A 22,244-nucleotide genomic window follows, 5' to 3' on the forward strand; every position below is an offset into this window, starting at 1 on the left:
GTTATCAAAACCATCTGTTTATCAATCTTGGCATTTCATACATACGATCCATGTGGCAATTGTATATATTATCTTAAATCAGGAAAACACGTTCAATACCGACGTTTATAAAGGTTTGGCTTCTCTCTCCATCTCACACTCATTTAATTAATATGTATCTGTATTATACTCTTTAGGTCTTTTGGTAAAGTCACATAGATAGAAAAATAATAGATCACGACGTTTCGATCGCAACACAGGCAATCGTCTTCAGGTGAGAGAGAGAAAGCTACTGAAACAAAGTCTTATATAGGCCTGAAATGGGAGTCGCCTCAGGGTAAAAGGGCGGGGCTAGAGATGGTCTCTCTGAGGCTGTGGAAGTGGCCATTGTATTGTGAGAGATTAGCATGTCAATGTTGCTTCAGGGGCAGATCGAGTAGGACATCCAGCCTGTCAGAGAGTCGGCTAACATCGGCAGGAAGGATGGAAACATCACAGCAGGTTAAGACTTTACCTGGTTAATCACGTCCTTCCAACGATTGCTCAATTTGTACCCATCTTCTCGGTTGAAGTTGTGTCTGTTTTTATATATCTGGATGGCTTCATGGACAAATCTTTGATGATAGCCAGTGGGTTTGCATAGTACATTCGTCTTGGAAAAATCTATTTCATGTGAGCCCACAGCGTTAAAGCAATGATCAGCCACGGCCGAGGTATTGGTCCAACCGTGTTTCAGATCTGCCTTGTGTTCATGAACACGGTCCGAGACATGTCGTTTAGTTTCCCCAATGTAACTACTGCCGCAGACACAGCTTAGTTTGTAGACGCTGGGGAATTGCATATCAGGGATCACATCCTTCACAGATGGGATCAGATCACGAATTGTATGTACGTGTTGAATCGAACCTGGATTTTGTGTTTGTTCATGGTTTTGGAAATATTTTTGGTAACCCCTGCTATGTATGGCAAGTTGATGGTTTTGATTGGGTCTTCAGATGGTTCTCTCCCCAAAGTTGGGGTGACAGCTTTGCAGATTGTGTGGTCTGAATATCCATTCATCTCTAGGGCTTGGTTGTATGTGCTCCAGTTCACTGGCTAGGTGGTGCTGGTCGGAGATGCAACGGGCCCTATGGTGTGGGGTTTTGATGAGGCTGGGCTGGATATTAGTGGTGGGAGTCAGGTTTTAGATAGGAATCCGTGTGGGTGGCTTTTCTGTAGAGTGTCCCAATGAGCCATCTGGTCTATTTTTGATTAAAACAACCAAGAATGGTAACTTGCCTTCCTTTTCCACTTCCATGGTGAAAAACCACGTGATGTGAACAGCCAACGGATCAGCTGCAAAAGGAGCCCTATCTACACATATTTCTGGATTTTGCACAATTCGGATGAGCCCTGTGTAGGGTGAATGCCATCAAAATCCACCAATCTAAACCTCCACCCTCACTCGTGGGGAAATCGAGTCATTCTGCATGACTTCGCGATGGCAAGCCGCTAGGCTAATGGGATTGAATACAGATGATACCGAGCAATAACAAAAAAACAAGTACACGACACTTATTAGTCATTCAATTAGCAGTAATTGCCGCATTGATGCACAGTAATCGAGGCAGGAGTATGGATCGTCTCTGGGGCTCGTGCCGAGGCTGGGGCCACGGCTCGGGGTCAGGGGTTAGAGTGGCTCTTAAGAAGCGGCACTCACCATGTGCTGCAGGAACGGACTCTCGGAGGATTTCGCGCTCCTCTCTGTGGCTGCCGCTCCCCATGTGGGTTCCGCCTGAGAGCAAGAGAGAGATTTAACACGGTGGCTAATGAGGCGGAAAGAGCGAGGTTAGAGTTGTTTTGGAATGCTGAACTTAATAATGAAGAACATTTTAATCAATTCGTACTACCCGTTACGACATGGATTGAAAACAGACACAAACGATGACACTGAGAGACAGACAGAGGAACACACGGATTAGAGACCATGCACAAGTTAAATACAGTCAGTCTCATTGAACAAAAGCAATGTGGGATCGGGTGGGATACATCACTAGAAGCGACAATGGCCAATGGTTTAGCATAATGACGTAATGGCAGCGAAGGGGTGGAATGCATCTGAGAGGACGTACATCAAGGAGATGGAGCATTTGCGCAGGTGCTAGGTGGGTTATTATATCACAGGAGTGTGAAATAGGATGGCTTGTTGAGGCCTTCATCCAGCTGTGGATGGATCATGACTGATGATGCTAATCGTGATTACACATCTCTCACTTTGCAGTGACTGCCCGGGAATAATCTCAACCAACTTGGGCTGTTTGGTTTTGTTAACAATGCATTCTGCAAATGCGATGCAACGTTTTTAAATTAACACAAATGTGCCTGTGCGCCTCCAAAGCTGCCAGTACATTGCTCCCAGTGAAGCCCTCAAATAGAACGCATTTGCGAACTGTCGCCCTTGATCATGAATGTCGCCGTGCGATAGCACACAGCTCCAGTTCGCCCGGCGCGGGTTCGCCTGCTCTGGGGAATGCGAGCGGTGGCTGCGAATGTCTTTTTCTCATCGCCACCACCACCAAGGCTGCCCGACCCGGGAGAACCATGAGAGATACAGTTGTGACTTCACCAACAGCAGTGCGCCCTGCAAGTGTTATCAAATGTTATCAAGTGTTATCAAATGCTTTCAAAAGAATGTTCCATCTCTTGCAGAACATGCCTCACCCACTGAAGTATGGATACCGATTCCTCCACAAAAACCCTCACATCGCCAACTCTTCATGCCAATAATACCGGTAGTACTGTAGTCGTAATTTATTTGGGAAAGCCTCACCAAGTCTCACCAACTCTCAAAACTCGTCAAGGAGCATGAACCATGACGCAAACTACAGGCACCCTTGCAGCGGCTTTTGACTAACTATCGAACAAAGACGGTCACTGCATCGCGTGATCTCAGATGCGCTTCTGCAGCTGTCTGGAACGCTCTTCCTTCCGATATCAGGAAGCCACTGGAGCTATGAACTTCTAAATCATCTAGATAAAAACATCATTTATTTGGAACTGCTTTATGCACTTAGTTTGTTATCCTTCCCCGACACACCGATTAGAATGGTTGGCTACGTACGGTGCGAAAGAAGTTCAACATATATACCTGATAAAAACATTTCAACAAAGACTTACGTTGCAATGTTTGGCCAGTTCTGTACCCAAAGAACACCCAAGTATATGAGAAAATATCACGGAAAGCGCGACGTGGATAGATTCAATCTACGGATTCAATTCACAAATCACTCTGTGGACTGAACTCATTGCTGTACTGCCATCTATTGGCACACCGTAGCCTTAGGCCCAAAACACCTGGTATGTACAGGTGGTTACGGATCCGAGCACCAACCAGGCTCAATCCTCCTTGGCTTCTGAGATGGGACCAGATGAGGCGCGATGTCATTTGGTCATCGGCACCGATGTTCGTTCAGTGCCTCGCCCGTGGTTTACTAGAATGCGCCAATGCAGTCAAACTAATTTTTAGGTCGTGGAATATTGATTTTGCATCGGCGTTTTAGCATTTATTGATTCGAATTAAAAATTTTCAAGATGGGATGGAGGAGACAATGATAAGGACAGCTTTCCGAACCTAATAGATAAGCAGTGCCTAGCATCAGCTGCGGTGCTTAAATGACAGCTTGGCATTGCAGGAAGAAGCGAGTGCTATCACTTACGGACACTTGATATTTATTGCACGCCGAGAGCTGTGATTGATTTTCCATCAAACATGAGAGGAGGAGAAAATAAATAAATAAGGGAGACATTAGCGCGACGTTAATCGATTGGGTTGGGCCACTCTGCGCCTGCAACTGGAGGTGATGAGCGGGCCTGGGTGGGATTGGCCCCCCACCCCGCCTTCTCAGCCCCACGCCACCCTCTGTTATTGGACCGATTTACTTGAAGACTAATATACAGTGGTACCTCGGTATACGACCACTTTGGAATACGTCGAATTTGGTATACGTCGTGTTTTGACGAGAAAAACATTTCTTGGGATAGGATATCTGCTTAGGATACGACGCGCTTGCTAGAACTTGTATGGGTCGGGATGAGTCACCGCGTACCCGCGTATACCCCGTTCACGACTCAAACAAAGCGGCTCAGTCTGCATGTAGATCTCGTTCATTCTTAGAAGGCAAAAACAAACTTCAATGGACAGGTTTTTAGTAAAACTCAAACCTGGTGAGCCTCAACCAGGTCCAAGTCAAGAAAGAAAAAACAGAAAAGAGAAAAACCCCCAGAATTTCAGCTTCCTGAAGTTTTAATGGAAGGGGACTCTCCTATAAAATAACATCTCCTCCTCCTCCCCTTCCTCACCACCATCCTCGTAGGCTATCAACTCCTCTCAGCAAGGTAAAGTGATATTAATTTACTCATTGGTTTTTTCGGTAAAGTCACGTATGTAGAAATACAATAAAACGATATTAAAATAAAATAAATCAATCACAACGTTCCGACCGTATTTCTACATACGTGACTTTACCGAAAAAACCAATGAGTAATTTATGCAGTCACGAAAGCTTTAATTCTTTATTGATATAAAAAAAAATATTTCAATTTATTGTAATTTATTTATGCATTTATTTTAATGTATGTATGCATTTTAGTAATAATAAGTAGTGTCTAAATTATGTTATACAACCCCATGAATGTATAATATACCATATAAAATATAATTTATTATACTCTGGAATGGATTACTTCCTTTCCCTTTATTTCTTATGGGAAGAATTCGTTTGGTAGACGTCACTTCCGGTATACGTCAAGTCCTACCTTCTGGAACGAATTAACGACCTATACCGAGGTACCACTGCAAATATATTCCCCGCATTCTGATTAGCATGATTGGCTATTTATGGTATGAAAGAAGTTCAACATGCATACAAAGACAAAGATTCTCCGTATAGCCTTAACAGATTGTTGAGGCAAGTGTTGTTAGCGAACACCTACGAAGGTTGGCACGGTACACGAGGGGGTGGGTGGTCAACAGCACGTCCAACCGCATTTGTCTCTCCAGTGGTGATGTTTATACGCCGCACCAGGTACTCATTTGAGGCCGAGTCGACCTAGGGGAGGAGGCCCAGGGCCAGTTCAGATAATCGTCGCTAGTGTTGGCCGTGACTGGGAATCGAACTTGGGTCGCTGGGTTTGTCGCGCAACACGCTAACCGCTGCGCCACACAGTACGCACACATACCTACGTACATAATAACCTTAATGCAACATTTGGCGGGCAACAAAAGCCCAAGTACCCAACGCGCACTGCACACAGTTATCGATGATTGCCCCCCCACCAGCTCAATGGCGCACTAGGAGGAACGACCCAAAAATAAAGTGAAAAACTAAATCGTAACAAATCACGGCACATACCGCGACGTGCTACACAGCGACGGTGACACTTTGACAGCATGTGGCATGGCTAGAAAAGGACCTTCGTGGATGGTCCGGGATTATATGTTGGTTATCACCGAGACCGTTTCACAGTACCGGATTAAGCTAGTGTGGGGTCTGCAGCATATGTTATAAAGGGGCCATAAATTAAAAAAAACACAAATGTTAAAACACTAATTTTTTACTCGCATAGTAAAGTAATTGTATTTTTTCACTTGCTATACAGCCAGATAATACGACAAATCGCTAACTTAAACACCTAGTCGTTCATAAAAGTTGAAGGCTGTATAGTCCTATAGAAAGAGCAAGTGCAGAATCACTGAACCGGAATTGATAGCTTGAAAGCATTTAGCGCGGGGCTCTTGAAAGTGTGGGGCCCGTAACATATGCTACTTTTGCAACTAGGATAATCTGGCACTGCCGTTTCAGCATTACGTAGATGTAATAAAACGTTACCGTTGTAAATTTGTACGCCCAATGAGGCTGATCGGACCCGATGTTAGATTCTGTCGACTTGCGTGATGCACACGCGTGCCTCTTTAGTGACTGGTATTGACTCTTGCCATCGGTAAATTTGACAGGCGTTGCTGCTCTACACTAAATGATATCGCACAAATATTTTTTTAAAGCTACCTTTAGATTTGCTACATCAAAGTCCCAAGCTATATTTTTTGCCTGATTTTTCGTCCCAGTTAAAAGAAAAACACGACAAACGGAAGTGATTACTGCCATCGCTCGTGCAATTACCATCAACACAGCTCCGCTGCTGGGCCAGTGCTGCACCACGCGTGACACAGATGCTAAAGCATCTCAACACGTGGAATTATCCACGCTGCAGGCGATCGAGCTCCGTTGTGAGTGCATGTGTGAGGTGTGTGTGGCATTGGGTGTGTGTGCGGTGTTGATACAGTTAGAGAATCATGCCACAATTCCAGCCATAGATGGTTCAGTTCCCAGCCATAGATGATAGAATACACAAGCAGACATTGTCTTCTTCATATATACGTCTTTTCCCATGAAACATTTTAAATTATTTTTATACGACCCATCAGCCCCACGGCCCATCTGGGAGTGCAAGCAGCTTCCAGGCCATATTTAACATCATGTCTCATCAGCAGATGCAGGATTTTTTATCCAATGCTGGCGAATAGCCAGATGTTACAGGCAAGGACCTTCTTTATAAGACATAAGTACCAGATAGGAGCAATCGCAATTGGCGTCAAAAACTACCCCACGCTTCCCCTACATCCACATCAGGTGCAATGTATCAGTAAGTACTGCGGAGGCAGTATCAATACTGGGGAGACAATGACAGCCAGACATGGTGCTGGTGACACCACCCTATCATGTAACGTGGCGGCCTAAAGTACTATGTGCATGCAAATAGTACTTGTCCCAACAGTCCATGAAGGCTATACAGGTGCACATCACTAGCAGAGTCACGGGTGGCTAAAAGGCAGCAAAGGTGGCACAGTGGGGAGCACAGGGGGCGCCATTCTCCAGTCATTTCAGTTAACTCATAACACCCAAGACTGTCCTGTGACCTCCTGCCGGTAAGGCAATGCCACTTCACGTGGCGTCAAAGTGCATCTATATAAAAAATAACTATTTAAATGTTTTTATTTAACCAGGTAAGGCCGACTGAGCTATATAGCTCTTTTTCAGAAGTGGTCTGACCACAAAGGATAGGTCAGCAAAGGGGCTTATGTGGAAATGTAGAGCAGCCAAATACTCGAAACGCATGTTTGTGAATGTGGAGGGAAAAAAAACAGGACCCGGAGAAAAATCCGACCACGGGGTGAAAATGCAAACTTCAAATATACAGGCGTCGGGGTCGGGATCGAACCCATGATCTTCTGTATACCAGGCGATGAAGTTAACATCTTGCCACCTGGCAATAGTGCCATGGTAACGCCATGGTCACTTATGGCTGAATGGCGGCTGTTGCCGTCAATGTTTAACAAAGAAAAGCCAACACGCACAGCCGTCCGATCCCACTGGTGATGAGTTTCATCCGATAGCCGCGGGCGACCAAGAGTCAAGTGACCCACCTGCAGCTGCCCCTCTAGCGCTCGCCTCCTGTCCCGCAGCCGCTCCTGCAGCTGGGCCAGCTCCCTCCGCACGTCTTCACGCAGGGCCCGCAGCCTCTCCCACTCCCGCCTGGACGTGTGCGGCATGAGATGTGGGGGTAGAGAAACCCGCGTGGTGCTCCAATCGCACGGCAACATCTCAAAGCGACGTTTCTCTGCTGTAGGCATCGCTGGACGAGCTACTTCGAGCACTCCGTGGTGTCACGTGCGAGCTAGGCCACAGGCGTCGGTGGCTGTAGGATGGCTGTGGGGCCGACACCACAGACACTCCACCGCAGCAGGTACCCACTTGAGGCTAAGTCGACCTAGGTGAGACCCTGGACTGGTTCAGATAATCATCACTGGTGTTGGCCGTGAGTGGGAATCGACCTCTGGTCACAAGGTTCATAGCGCAGCGCGCTAACCACTACACAACTGCTCTACCCAGACACACACACACGCACTCGCACCTGTGGCGCTGCGTCACCGCTGGCTGCGCTGCTGACTGCTGCTCCAGCTCGCTCATCTCTCGCTCGAAGCGCAACAGGTCTCTCTGCACAGAGTCCATCTCGTGCAGGGCATACTGCCGCATCCGGGGTGAAAAACAGAAGACAGCGAGAACAGTGGACAACGCTCATCATCATTTCCGCTGTCCAGCGCCAAACACCTTCACGGCATCCGCAGACCCCGCAATTGTTTTAAACGGCCGTGAGATTTTGTTGTTTGCAGGCACCTGTTGTACCTTTGTGTACATAACCATGTAACACCAGTGTGCATGTGTGTACCTACGCATGCGTGTGTATATCAGTGTGTGCCATGCCGGCCTTCATTAGGTGCTCGCTAACAGCACTTGCCCCATCAGTTAAGGCTGTACAGGGAATCTGTGTCTTTGTCTTATATCGGTGCGTGGGGAGTGGTAGTGCACCTCCAATTAGCACGGTTGGCTACGTGCGGTGCAAAAAAAGTTCAACACACATAGTGCAGCGGCTAGCGTGATGCGCTAAGAAACTGGTGACCCGAGTTCAATTCCCGCTCATGGCCAACACCAGTGACAATTATCTGAACCGGTTCTGGGCCTGACAGCCTCAGTACCGAGCGCTGTTTGTAAACATCGCCCCTGGGGAGACAAAGGCAACTGGGCGTGGTGCTCGCTAACAACACTTGCCCCAACGGTCTATTAAGGCTATAAGGGGGATCTTTGTCTTTGTATTGCTATGTAATAGGTGCTCACTAAAACAGCACTTGCCCATACACTCACGGCACTTTTTCCTTGCCTCCATTTACAATCGATGTGATGGAAAATATTCAAAATTTCTGATTCTCTCTGAAGTGAACGCAAGCTCTGCGTGGCCACCCCAGGCAGCATGGCGTTTGAACGCTGCCCTTTCCAGTCGGATCACCTCAGTCCGGAGCCGCTGCTCTTGAAAGTCTTTAGAGGTTTCTGCCACGTGACCCGCGTCTGTTCCACCGATCTACAGGTCACCCAGATGATATTTCAGTCAAAACCAAAATCAAACTCATCCATTACCTACCAGCATGGAGCTGGAGGGAGGCGCCAGCATGGAGCTGAAGGGAGGTGCCAGCATCACTGCCACACAGGTGCATTATGACATAAGCAGCAACTAGGATTTCCAGCTCAGTGGTACAAAAAACTGGGATATCATGAGAATAAGAATATCTCATGATACAGGAAGAGGGGAGAACTATACGGAACCGATAAAAACTTAACTTTTAATGGAAGCACTTGCCCATTTACCAGGACAGTTAACTAAAAAGTGGGGCAATCCTGGGAAAACCAGGACAGGTGTCAATACCAGAGCAGCAATGCGGGCACTCACCAGCGAGGCAGTGACGCTCCTCACGGCGAGCTGGATCCCGCACAGAACCTCCATAAGTCGGGCCTCCAGCGTACGTGCACAAGACGCGCCGTGCCCACATGGTGCCCACGGGGAGCACGGCGCCGCGTGCCAGGGAACGACGCTGGCGCACACGGCAAGTGAGCACGGCGACCTCGCAGGAAGAACCTGAGCGGCGCCGCACTCGTCACACAATGGCACACTCTGGCGACGGTGGTGGTGGTGGTGGTGAGCGTGATGGTACTCGGGACAGCAGGGCTGGCTGACAAGGTGCCAAGGGTGAACACTTGAGGAATTGCCCATGCACGAGTGATGGTGGCCTGCGAAGACATCGTTGTCTTCGCCGCACCTCGAGTGGAGTCGCGAGGGCTGAACACTGCTGTCCAAGAATTTGTGCTGTTTTCTTCGTAAAGGCACGAACAGTTCCGTCCGACACGTTTTCGCACGGTCGTCCATTCTACAGCCGCCGTCAGCGCCATAACCTCTATTAGAGTTCCTTTCGATTTTCCTCGTCGCGCTTTCCTCATTCCTCTGAGGACATTTATTTTCTTTGTGAGATGTGGGAGAGCTGCTGGGTGCAAACTGGACGCGACGGGGAAGGCGTGCCGCGTGGTCGTCCGTGCCGTTCATTATGAGTATCGACGATACGACGCGAGGAGACTCAACCCACTTTACCGGAGGTTTACCGGGCACTGGGGAGGGTCTCTCACTAGAGAAGAGGCCACGGGGCATCGACAAACCTGGGCACGGTGGGGATGCTCCCTGCTGCGCTCTCGTGGCAGGAGGTGACGTTGCCTTCAGTGGCGAGGTCACGTTTTGCGGCGTCTCTGCTTCTCTAGCATCACCCTGCTGCCCGCGGTCCCTCACAGAAATGCGGTGCAGAGACGTTTGTATCTTCCGAGCGACCGAGGGTGGTACGTAAGGCACGCCACTGCATATCAAGCGAGAGGATGGTACGAATGAGATCATTTTGTGAGAAGTTAAATTTCGATTCCAAGTTCCAGGCCTGGCAATCATCCCGTGGTCGTCTTGTGAGCCCGAAATCTGCACTCTCCCTTCAGCTTCTCCTGCAGCATCAGAGTCATCCAGTACAGAGCTTTGTTCCGAATCACTTAATGATTCTTCTTGTTCCAAACCCTCTTGGATTTCCTCATCAAAAGCCTCCTCCAAATTTCGATTGGAGTGTCGATGGGACTCGAGATTCGCGAACACTTGTGTGCCTGGCTCCCAGCGCGCCTCGCCGACGACACGTCGCGTCTTTGGGTGATCGATGTACTCGCAGTTCACTGGCGTGGACACCTCAAATGCCCCGAAATGCGCCTCTTCCTGCACTCGCAATTCAGGCCCCTCAGAGACACTTTCAGTCGCTCGTAAATCAACGACGTTTGGTCGCTGCAGGCGTGACCTCCCCCTGGCAGGGTCACCCACATCGATCAGAGGAACATCGCCGCTCACTAACAGGTCACTGTTGCACCCCAGCGGAATGCTATTTTTGCCCAAATCGCCGTGAAACACGTCACGTGAATTCGTTAAATGCTCACCAATCGATGCGGGTTCTTGGGAGAGTTCTCCTCCGAGCGTGTCCTCGAGTTTAATGATGAGGTCTTCTGTTAAAATTCTGCTGGGATTGCACTCCATCTCTGGCTCGCCACTTGACTCAAGCTCCATTCCATACGTTTCCCTAGAGATGGGAGTCAAGGATCCCAAAGGCTTGAAATTCATTTGTGAGCCGTGCTCTTCTTGAGGCTCCTCACTGAAAATCATGTAAATCTCAAACACGGTGTCGACAACGCCCGCTAGGTTTTGCTCGCTCCGTGAAAAACTGCACTGACTTGATGCCGTCGGCAAGTCGCCACGGTCGACGCTGTTTAAATGCGCTCCATCCGTCTCTGACAAATCGCACGGGGATGTGGAGATAGCGTAGTATGGGCCCGGTGACGCTACCGCGCTGTCCTCTTTCCATATCTCTTCCTCCTGCATCTCCCCGTCCTGCATTTCATCCTTATGCGACTCCATTTCCCACGTCACCGCATCCCGTGTCTCTTGCTCCTGCACGTCCCTGTGCAGCATCTCCCCTTCCTGCATCTCATCCTCTTGGGTCTCGCTGTTCTGCTTCTCCTCCTCCCGCATATGGATTTCCCTCATCTCCCCACGCCGTGCCTCCTGCTCTCGTGCTTCCCTGTCCCGTATTTCCCCTTCCTGCGTCTCCTCCCACAGCTCCTCTTCCTGCATCTCCCCCTCCCGCGTCTCCCTGTCCCATGTCTCCTCGTCCCAGTTGGACACGGTCGTGAGGAAACTCGCTTCGCTCATGTCCGGCGATGTGGGGCTCAGGCACGTGATGGCTTCGGCCTGCTTGGCACCGATCCACCGCACGGTCACGCAGCTGTCCGAGCTCTCCATGCTGCTGCCCATCTCCACGTGGGAAGTACAGAAGAGCTACCAGGGGAACACACGGGGAGGAGGAGGAGGACGAGGAAGAGCGGTTCCCATCATGACTCTCGAGATCATAATGTCGCAGATCGATGGCCAAGCACAATTGGGCGGGTGCTGCATACCTCAGCGTTCCTCTTTGGGTTGAGGTCGACACTCGAGTCGTCGACGAAGCCGCTGCTGTCCGACTGCAGGCTGTTTGTGCGGAAGTTTTCTATCGTTGAAAATAACACGCGCAGACGAGCACGTTACGACGCGCTCCCAGAAAGAGATTTGTTTCGCTCAAACTTTTGGGTCATGCTCAGCGACGTGAAAATTCCTCTCGGGCAGAAACGTGAACGCATTGGCAGCTTTTGTTGAAAACTATTTATGCACACACTGTAAAATATACCAGATTAAAAGAAAAAAATACGTCAAGCAATCAGACTGGTAACACGACGGACTATAAATAGGTAGGTTGGCTTTGTGGTGGGCCCCACACAAGCGAGTTTTGACAAACGTCGAGGGGACACGACACATCGCAGTGTAAATGTGACGCGGCATTAGCTTCTGTCGCCGCACGTGGAGTTTCCGGGCTCCGCAGAGCAGCACTCTTGCTCAGCCAGGCTTCCAACGATGGTAACCGTGGTCCTCGACATACACCACACAACTCGCTCGCGATTAGCACGCTTCCCTACGTATGGTGTGAAAGAAGTTCAACATACACATATGTACATATGTGTGCGTCACACCGCTGTGGTGTAAAAAAAAAAGCTCCATATAATCCACAAACGTTCAGAATCTGTGTCCTCATTGCCAACGCCACTTTTCCCACAATTGCCCCAAGTTTTTGCACAACCACTGCCACAATCACTTGTACCAGGCTGGGCTATGAGATGGCTAGAAGATTGCAGCAGAATAAGTAGGTTTGTGAATTCATCTGTGTCCTCTGCTGTATGTGTGGAATTGGCCAAATATCCCGAGGTCACATCCTTCTTAGAAGAGTTTAGTGAATCAAATAGAGGTTGTTGTTGTTTGTAAATAATTATTATCATTATCATCATCATTATGTATGCATGATAGATAATTAAAAGGTGTTGATGTGCCATTTATTGAGGGACTATTTTATCTTGATGTGGTTCTGGGATTGTTTTATTGTTGTTTTTGCTGCCTTGCAAAATCTTGATAAAAATCATTTACGTATTATGTATTTATATTTAGTGACTTGCTTACCTTTTTGTATATATTGAGCTCCTATCGTTTTCTGCATTGTCATTGTAACTTGCTGATCCCGCCCATACTGGACATCTGTGAAAAAGAGCTTCATAGCTCATCGGATTCCTCCTCCAGTCTAAATAAAGATTCGGACAGAGGAAAGAAATGCTCACCCATCAGGTGCCGTCTACACTGTTCCAGTGGCCCATCAGGCTTGTGCGCTACACAAGCCACCAGCTCCGGTGAGGCCTCACGCTCTCCGTCCTCCTGATCCTTAAAAGCACGAGAGCACATATCACAGAATGTAAATCGCACGTTAGCCAGCAGAGGGGTCAAAGGTTGTAATTTGTTTCCCCAACGACCTCTCTGCCATCATCGTCATCCTCCAAGAAGGGAATTAAACACCCGCTTCATACGGGCGGCTCACCACGAGCAGGGGTCTGCGCTGGATCGCCCCCCGCCATGCACCGAGCTCCACTCGCAGGGCCATGCATGCCCCTTGGCACTCGCCACACATGCAATTTGTACAATGCAGCCTGGCTCGTTTTCTTGCAGTGCATCACAATAAACCTCAAATTGACACGATTTTCACAATGGCCGTTTGAGAGGTTCTCACATCGTTTGCTAGGCTGCTTTTGCCCCCAAGGCAGTGCCGGGGGGAGGTCACGCCGGTCGGCACAAGTGCCACGCCGCAGTGGAGATTTGTTTGCGTTGGATGAGGCCACGTGGCAATTCCCTGGCCGTGAATGTTTTTCCCTGACTATTGCCCTTGGAAATGAAAAGCACGAGGCGCGGGCAGGCGGCGCTCGCACCCGTTCCAAAGTCACCTTCAATCCCTGACCGACCGATTAACTGCCGCCCCCCCCAACTCCCACCACGCCCCCCTCCCCCACCGCACGCCCATCCTCGGCGACCAACATAGTACTCCGAACCCAAAATGGCCCATCATCATGCAATAAACCACACACACTCTTAACCACGAGGGGCATCCGCACAACTTAATTAGCTACTTAAGAGCATTCCTTGGAACCATGCCAACGCTGCCAGATGCCTTACCATGATTATTTCACTGTGATCGCAATCTTCGAAGGGCGTCGGAAGATCTTGGCTGTCGTCCGACGATAACGAGCGCATTTGCTGTGGGTTCGCTGCGTGCCGTCGGCCCACATTCTGCCTGTATGGCAGCGGCTGCTGAGACAAAGCCTCTTTGGGGTCCAAAGGTTCCTGCCACAGTTCATCACCTGACTGAGAGGAGGCAGCCTTTGCAATCTGCTTCCTCGCACGACTGTTACCACCTTGCTCAATGGTTGCATGCGCCCGCTGATCATCGACTCCCTTGTCTGTGTAGGAACATACGGCATGCGACTGGAGAACGCCACTCGAATCCGCACCGTCAACGGGGTTGTCATTGTAATTCAGGGCATATTTGAATTCCATTGCAATGCCGCTTGGGTTCGAATTGTCAAATGCGATTTTGTTATCGCACGCCACATCTACACCATCAACGGATGTAGCAGGTGAGCCTAAGCTAAGGTCCTCCGCTTCCGGACTCGAACAAGGCACGTTTTCTCGATGATCTTCCTCGTCAACAAATACTGGATAAGGATCATCAGCAGTAGCCTCCGCGACTCTGTTCACGAGTGTGCACGCAGGCTCGGGGCCCTCAGACGTCAGACCGATTCCCGACTTCAGGTCATTGTGCGTTGGTGCCACCGCGAATCCCACAAAGCTGAACGCTGGCGCTCCGGGGAGCACGGGCGAGACACCGCCGCCTACAGAAACCTCCTCCACCAGTGGCTCCAGGCGCAGGGGGCTCTCCACTAACCGTGACGGCTTCCTGAGCCGTCCCCCGCGCCTCCCCGGTCCCCCCACGTCGCCTCCACCGCCGCCGCCTCCGTCCATCGTCCCATCGTCCCTGTTGATCAATTCGTCCGCCGCGACGCTGCTGCTGTCATTCCTCTTCTGCCAGCGCGTGCGGCACAGCAGGTTCTGAGCGGCCCGCGACGCCACGGAGTTGGCGCTGCCAAGAAGCGGGGATCGGGGAGAGCTGGGAGTCTCCGCGAGCGACTGGTCGCGGCGGACTCGCACGTGCGAGTAGAGGGAGGAGAAGGTGTCCGTCACCTTGGCCAGCACCTCCACCTGTCGGAAACGACCTGCGCACGGGCCCAACAGAGAGACCGTGAAGGAAGATTCCAATCGGAGAGCGGCGATCGCGTAAATTGAAGCAACGCGGCCGTGGGCCACAGCGCATGGAAAAAGCAGATGCCTCATTTGGGAATGGAAATAATATTTTTGCTAGGTGCTGAGCTCATCTACAATTGGTCATGCCACTGTGCGAGTATGAAAGATTAACCGGCACATAAAAGAGGCACTGTGTTGTGAACCACGCCAGAAAGAAAATACAGACGATAGAATGATGCAGTCATAGCTGCATGTAGGCCTCGGCAAGGTAAGGTAAAAGGTAACAGGTAAAAACAACGAGCCTACCTTTACCCTACCTTTTACCTTACCACAATACAATCACTCTACCCTACCTTTTGCCCTTTAGCAGGTAAGGTAAAAGGTAAAAAGCAACGAGCCTACCTTTACCCTACCTTTTACCCTTACCCAATACAAATTACCCGATTACAGGGTAATTACTGGGGTACTACACATGAAAAAGGTTTATAACAGGTAAATGCTAGGTAGAGCGCTTTATTCATATAGAATACTCTCGATTATTACAATTTTACACGTTTTATTTTAACTCACTGTCTACTGTCGTTGTTGTATCCTCAAATCTTGTAACTCAATTTTAACCCACTTTCCAATGTGGTATCAACTGCAAACTTGGTATACTTATGTCATACTGATGACAATACTATATTCTATCATTAAAAATATATTTTTAAACGATCTTTTTTATATGTTATGTTTCGGTTTGGGTCTAATTGTCCACGCTCAACTGACGTTGGCTGTAATTGGCCACAGTCCCTTACGTTATGGCCAGCTTCGGGGCCACTTCCTGGAGTCGTGGAGTTCTGCTATTACTAGTACATTTCATTAAAGCGCGATACAAATTTTGTTTAATATTACTTATTAAATGGAGGCCATGGACTGCACCACGGAGCTTTTAGCGGTAAACAAGGCACCGTATTTACCGGGTAATACTTCGTGCTACCTTTACCCTACCGGGTAATTCTTCCGAGCTACCTTTACCCTACCCTTTACCTTACCCCTTGGCATGTCGATACCTTTACCCTTTTATCCGGTAAAAAAGGTAAATTACCTTACCTTGCCGAGGCCTAGCTGCATGAAGCATTCTATAAGCAATATAAACAATAATTATTGGCATGTTTAAAGGTCTTCTTGTCATAGCATCTCGTATCACTCAGACTCTGCACTGGTCATTCCAAAACAAAGATACCCCATATAGCCTTAACAGACTGTTGAGGCAAGTGCTTTTAGAGAGCTCCTATGAAGGCCGGCATGGCACACGAGGAGGTGGGTCACCAGCACCACGCCCAAACCGCGTTTATCTCCCTAGTGGCGATGTTTACACACATCACACAAAGTACTCATTTCAAGCTGAGTCAAGCTATGGGAGGCCCAGACCGGTTCAAATAATTGTCACTCGTGTTGGCGGTGAGAGGGAATCGTACTCGGGTTACCAGATTCGTCGTGCAGCACACTAACCTCTACACTACCGCTCCCACTGGTCATTCAAGCCACACACACACATATCATTAGAGAAGCAGTGGAAGATATGTTCCATGAATTTCTCAATGCTTCAATAGGATTTTGTTTTTCCCAGGAAGACATTCGTGAGTCTCAAAAATGTCCCTAGCATGTTAGGCCAGTGTTTTGAGGATAATCTTTCAACTTACGGAAAAGGAGAGCAGCTGAGGTTAACGCGAGGGGGTGTACTCTGAGAATAGGTTTTTTCCCTTTTTTCTGGCAACAAACAGCTGTGTTAAAATTTTAAAACACCAAACTGAAACATTTTACAAGGAATCATATCTGCATTAACCACATATACTTGTGGTCAGAATGCAAACAAAAACACTCTGATAATATATGCTTGAAACTTATTGGTCCACACCAGAGACAGCTTTCTTTTGAGCCTAGTCTCAAAAAGGGGAAAAGCTATTCTCATATTTTGGTACTGGCAAAGGAGGTCCCACCACACGGTCACTCCAGCAGCGACCCCCCCCCCCCCCCCACTGTGCAGCCTTCTGTAATTTCTAACCATTTCTATTTGCATGCAAATCAGAATCAGAATTTTTATTTGGACTGGAGGAATCCAATGAAGCTCTTTTTCACAGATGCCCAGTATGAGTGGGTCAGTAATGAAAGTGCTCCGCACTGCATACACAATACACACCACGTGTGGGTCCTGACGACTGCTGTTTAAGGAACATTGTACTACAGAAACCTACTTGCTGTACTCTCATCAACCGGCAATCTCATCTTCTTCTGTTCTTCTCTTAGGAGGAGGCTGCTGCAAAAGAGGGGGGAGGAGGACAGCGAGAAAGGGGGAAGCTCGACACGACGGAGGCGGCACGGCCGAGAGAGGGGAGGTACTGACTGGCGATCGTAGGGCTCTCCTCGTCCATCCGTTGGAGCTGTGCTCGCAGGAAGACGCGCAGGTCGATTCCGCGGGCGGCCGAGGGTGTGCTGAAGAAGCGCGGTGGTACGCGTGCTGCCACATCCTCCTCCTCCTCGCCGAAGCCCAGCTCCAGCAGCAGCCCCTCGGGGTCGTCGCCTCGCAGCTCCAGCAGGTCAGACAAGCTACGCGCGTGGCACGCACCGAGAGCGAGAGCACATATGTGTGCACACCACGGTGGGGAGCGGTAGTGTTGAGGTTAGCGCGCTGCACTGCGAACCCGGTGACCCGAGTTCGATTCCCGCTCATGGCCAACACCAGTAACGATTATCTGAACCGGTTATAGGCCTCCCCTAGGTCGACTCGGCCTCAAATGAGTACCTGGTGTGGTGTGTAAACATCGCCACTGGGGAGACAAAGGTAGCGAGGCGTGGTGTTGGCCACTCACCCCCTCGTGTGCTGTGCCGGCCTTCATTAGGTGCTCGCTAACAGCACTTGCCCCAAAAGTTTGTTTAGGTTATAGGGGGATCTTTGTACACCACGGTGATCCATTTATGAATACCCCACACATTTCTCACATCTCTTACTTTCCTCTCCTAACAGGTGGTCGAATATTCTTAGTTTTTTCGGTAAAGTCACGTTGAAGAGAAACAACAAAATAACAAAATATATATATTTTGTTGTTTCTCTTCAACGTGACTTTACCGAAAAAACTAAGAATATGAATTACTGCAGTCACGAAAGCTTTAAATCAGGTGGTCGAATATCGATTGAATATTGCAAAGGACAACTCCGTATCTTGCAGAGGAAAAGGTTAAAAGATTAACGAGTGAATTGATATTGGTGGAAGGATATGTCGAAGCTTTGGAAGAAAATGATGTTCTCTGTATAATATATCACTATTATTTTAGTAGGTTGATCACCTGTATTCAGATATGCAGTGTATATGGAATATTAGCACGGTTGACTACATACATTGGTGCTGCTCTGGCTGCCCCTGGGGATCAGAGTTATTGATGGCACTGGGCCCCAGATTCTGTGTCCTGGGTTGTGCTGCGGTGTTGCTCTCTCTCCGATCTCCAATCTGTCCTTGCCCTGACCCTACCCAATCCCTCTTTTGTCAAAATGCAGTTTTCTGTATTTTTTTTCTCAGATAAATAAACACACCTCCCATTTGTATCTCCACAAGCATATCTAACTACCTGCCAAGTCCATCAGCTAATTCATCTTCTGGATACATTTTACACAGCAGCAGCAAACCATTAACCAGTTTAGACCTATATTCTTAGTTTTTTCGGTAAAGTCACGTTGAAGAGAAACAACAAAATAACAAAATATATATAAAACAATAAAAAATTCTCACGACGTTTCGACCATAACTCAAACGGTCATCATCAGGTGTGTCGGTTTGCATAAATTTATTTTTAAAACGGCACATTTATTTATTTATAAAAAAAACGTTGGCGTCACGCGCAGCGATTGGCAGTTTGCCCAGGACTAGTCCATCTATTTTTTTTGAAAAGAGGAGGGGGGAGACGAAATTTTGTATAATGTATGCTGTCTGAAAGCCACTATAAGCGTGAACAATCAATCAAGAACTGAAATGATTTATCAAATCTTTCCAATGATTGCTAAGATATCATTGGAAAGATTTGATAAATCATTTCAGTTCTTGATTGATTGTTCACGCTTACAGTGGCTTTCAGACAGCATACATTATAAAAAATTTCGTCTCCCCCCTCCTCTTTAAAAAAAAAATAGATGGACTAGTCCTGGGCAAACTGCCAATCGCTGCGCGTGACGCCAACGTTTTTTAAATAAATAAATAAATGTGCCGTTTTTAAAATAAATTTATGCAAACCGACACACCTGATGATGACCGTTTGAGTTATGGTCGAAACGTCGTGAGAATTTTTTTTATTGTTTTATATATATTTTGTTATTTTGTTGTTTCTCTTCAACGTGACTTTACCGAAAAAACTAAGAATATGAATTACTGCAGTCACGAAAGCTTTAAATCAGTTTAGACCTGCTGGCTCTCATCAGCATTCACATATGTTTTACATGGCGAGACAGACAAAAGTCTGCTTCATCTTGCGCCATTTATGGAGTGGGGGGAAGGTTTGTTCTCACTTGGAGACGGACCCGCCACTGAGGATCGAGTGGCACGAGTTGAAGCTGCTGCCCATGTTGGCACCACCGAGCAGAACGTTCTGAGTCGGCGACAACAGCGCCATGGGCGGTGTGGAGTGCCCGGCGCCCGGCACACCACACCGCGCGCCAGCACTGGGGGGGGGGAAACAACCCCGCCGCATCACGACAACAATAATAATAATAATACATGAGCACACCACTGTTTCGCGTGGTGTAGTCACACTGAAAAAAAATATTGCTGTGTCATTTGGTGACAATGAATCAAAGACAAAGGACCCCCCCCTCCCCGTGTTGCTTACAGAGATGTACGCGGTGCGCGCTGTTAAGCGGGCGCAACAGAGGTCGAACAGAGGGTACGCTGTGACCAGAGGTTGGCGTCTAGGATACGGGAGATGGGGGGTGATGATAAGGGATTAATGGGGCAACAGGCGCCGGGCTGGCGGCGGCTTGAGGGGGAGCACGTGAGGACTCGGAATGAGGAGAGATATATAAGGGGAGTGAGCGTAAGCGGAGAGGGAGTTTTTCCCAGGAACCAAGAGCGAAGACATCTCGCCGCTGCCGCTCAAACCGTCAACGGTACCTCAACCGTCATGCCGTCGCTGGGCGGGTGTTGGCTGAACCCCCCGCCCAGGACAGACAGGTGAGCGGGTATGAGGGAGCGTAGGTGAGCACAGCGGTGGAGATGCAGAGTCGCTGAGTGTGAAGTTGCTGTGTGCAGAGTCGCTGAGTGCGAAGTTACTGTGTGTAGAGTCGCTGAGTGCGAAGTTACTGTGTGTAGAGTCGCTGAGTGCGAAGCTGCTGTGTGCGGAGTCGCTGAGTGCGGAGCTGCTGTGTGCGGAGTCGCTGAGTGCGAAGATGCTGTGTGCAGAGTCGCTGAGTGCGGAGTTGCTGAGTGCGGTGCAGAAGAGATAATAGCGGGGAGAAGTCAAGTGTATGTGACCGTACAGATAGTTATAGGAGTGCCTACAACTGGCGTGAGAACAGGTGAAATAAAGTGTAAGCAAGTGACTTGTTACAACGTGTCGGTGTGAGTAACTTAACAAGACACGACACATAGACTGTTGGGGTAAGTGCTGTTCGAGAGCACCTATGAAGGTCAACACGGTACACGAGGGGGTGGGTGGAAAACACCACGCCCGGCCGCCTTTGTCTCTCCATTGTGGAAGTTTACACACCGCACCAGGTACTCATTTAAGGCTGATTTAAACTATGGGACGTCAGCAGCGGCTCAGGTATCCGTCACCGATGTTGGCTGCGAGCGAGAATCGAGCTTGGGTCATCAGGATCGTAATGCAATGCGCTAACCACTTCGCCGCCACTTCCCACAAAGTCAACGAAGAACACGCCCACATCAATGTCATGTGACGCAGCGATGATGAGACATGCATCGCTGTGTCACGTTATATGGTGACACTGCGACACTCACCAGCACTAAAGATCGAGGCATCATTGTGTCACATTCGGGCCGAAATCACCAGGAATGTGCCCGAGGTTTTAATTTTTGCTCAAGGGTCAATTCTGGTCAGATCGCGGAAGTCAAGCAGGGCTGAGCGTGGATAGTGCTCACATGTGTGACCAGCATGCGTGAAACAGGTCGTCGTTATGGGGTGTGGAGCTATGGGGTGGTGGTCAGTAGAGGGCAGTGAAGTACAAGCCATTGGTGTGCTGTGCTTCTCTGCTCCCTCATCTATGGTCTGCACCTTCGCCAAATCGCACTGACCAGCGTGGTGAAGTATGGTTACACGTTCCAACAACTGGCACGGCGTGGGGTGGCCCTCATACAGTAGTGGACTGGCACACGCCACGGTCTTATAATGGCAATTTAATGACATACGATGACACTGAAGCACAAGTCATGTTCGTGATGTTCACCACCAAGGCCACCCCAACACTCGACTCAGCAAACATGAGATAAATATTATTGATGTGTTTGAAAATTCCACACCTGCCAAGAACACGCTATTCGCTCAGAATATGAACAAGCATGCCTTATTTGCAGCGGTTAACGTGGCTTTAGAGTTTAAATTAGATCCCAGCTCGACCTTATCAGCCAACTTCAAACCCACAGATAAGACGTTGATAATTAGTTTTTATTTAATTGGTAATGATACGTGTCAACAGCAGCAGCTAGTGTGGCGTTCACAAGACTATCAAACCTTAAACCCAAAAGGTTTTGTTGTATGCATGTACGTGGAACTTCTGTCACACCATACGTAGCCAACCGTGCTCATCAGGTGCAAAACACGGCAAGACAGTTCAAGTAATTTGCTTTTTTAAAACAAATACACCGTTCTGAACAAGAAAATGAGTAATGAGTCACCACGCACCACGACAGCTCCACACAAGGAAAGTCAACACTTAAAACGACTCACACAGCACCTCCCGTAATTGGAGTGTGTGAAACGCTAAATAAATATATTCGTCATCATCTCCGTACCGACAAGGATAAAAAAGGAACAAGTGAAGTTCACAGGAACACAAAATGAACGTGTCAACTTCGGTAAAAAGCACTCAAAGCAAGTGTGGGGGGCAGGGTTTGGTGGAAAATTACTCGGAGACTCGCTAG

At 48.6% G+C, this 22,244-nt stretch overlaps 1 protein-coding gene across 1 annotated transcript in view; it reads right to left on the reverse strand.

The window, feature by feature from the left end:
* Positions 1-22,244, reverse strand: part of LOC116948751 (uncharacterized) — a 41,676-nt gene that overhangs the window by 7,939 nt on the left and 11,493 nt on the right. The window contains exons 7-16 of the mRNA XM_032965795.2: positions 19,658-19,810; positions 17,507-17,709; positions 13,996-15,092; positions 13,113-13,212; positions 11,871-11,959; positions 9,298-11,751; positions 8,860-8,931; positions 7,930-8,042; positions 7,442-7,550; positions 1,679-1,753 (exon numbers count right to left, since the gene is read on the reverse strand). Of these exons, the coding sequence (XP_032821686.2) occupies positions 1,679-1,753; positions 7,442-7,550; positions 7,930-8,042; positions 8,860-8,931; positions 9,298-11,751; positions 11,871-11,959; positions 13,113-13,212; positions 13,996-15,092; positions 17,507-17,709; positions 19,658-19,810 (4,465 nt within the window). The remainder of the gene's footprint in view (positions 1-1,678; positions 1,754-7,441; positions 7,551-7,929; positions 8,043-8,859; positions 8,932-9,297; positions 11,752-11,870; positions 11,960-13,112; positions 13,213-13,995; positions 15,093-17,506; positions 17,710-19,657; positions 19,811-22,244) is intronic.

This window comes from Petromyzon marinus, chromosome 34, assembly GCF_048934315.1.
Source record: "Petromyzon marinus isolate PM22_M1 ecotype Great Lakes invasive population chromosome 34, UKy_Petmar_22M1.pri1.0, whole genome shotgun sequence".
NCBI classification, from domain to species: Eukaryota; Metazoa; Chordata; class Hyperoartia; order Petromyzontiformes; family Petromyzontidae; genus Petromyzon; species Petromyzon marinus.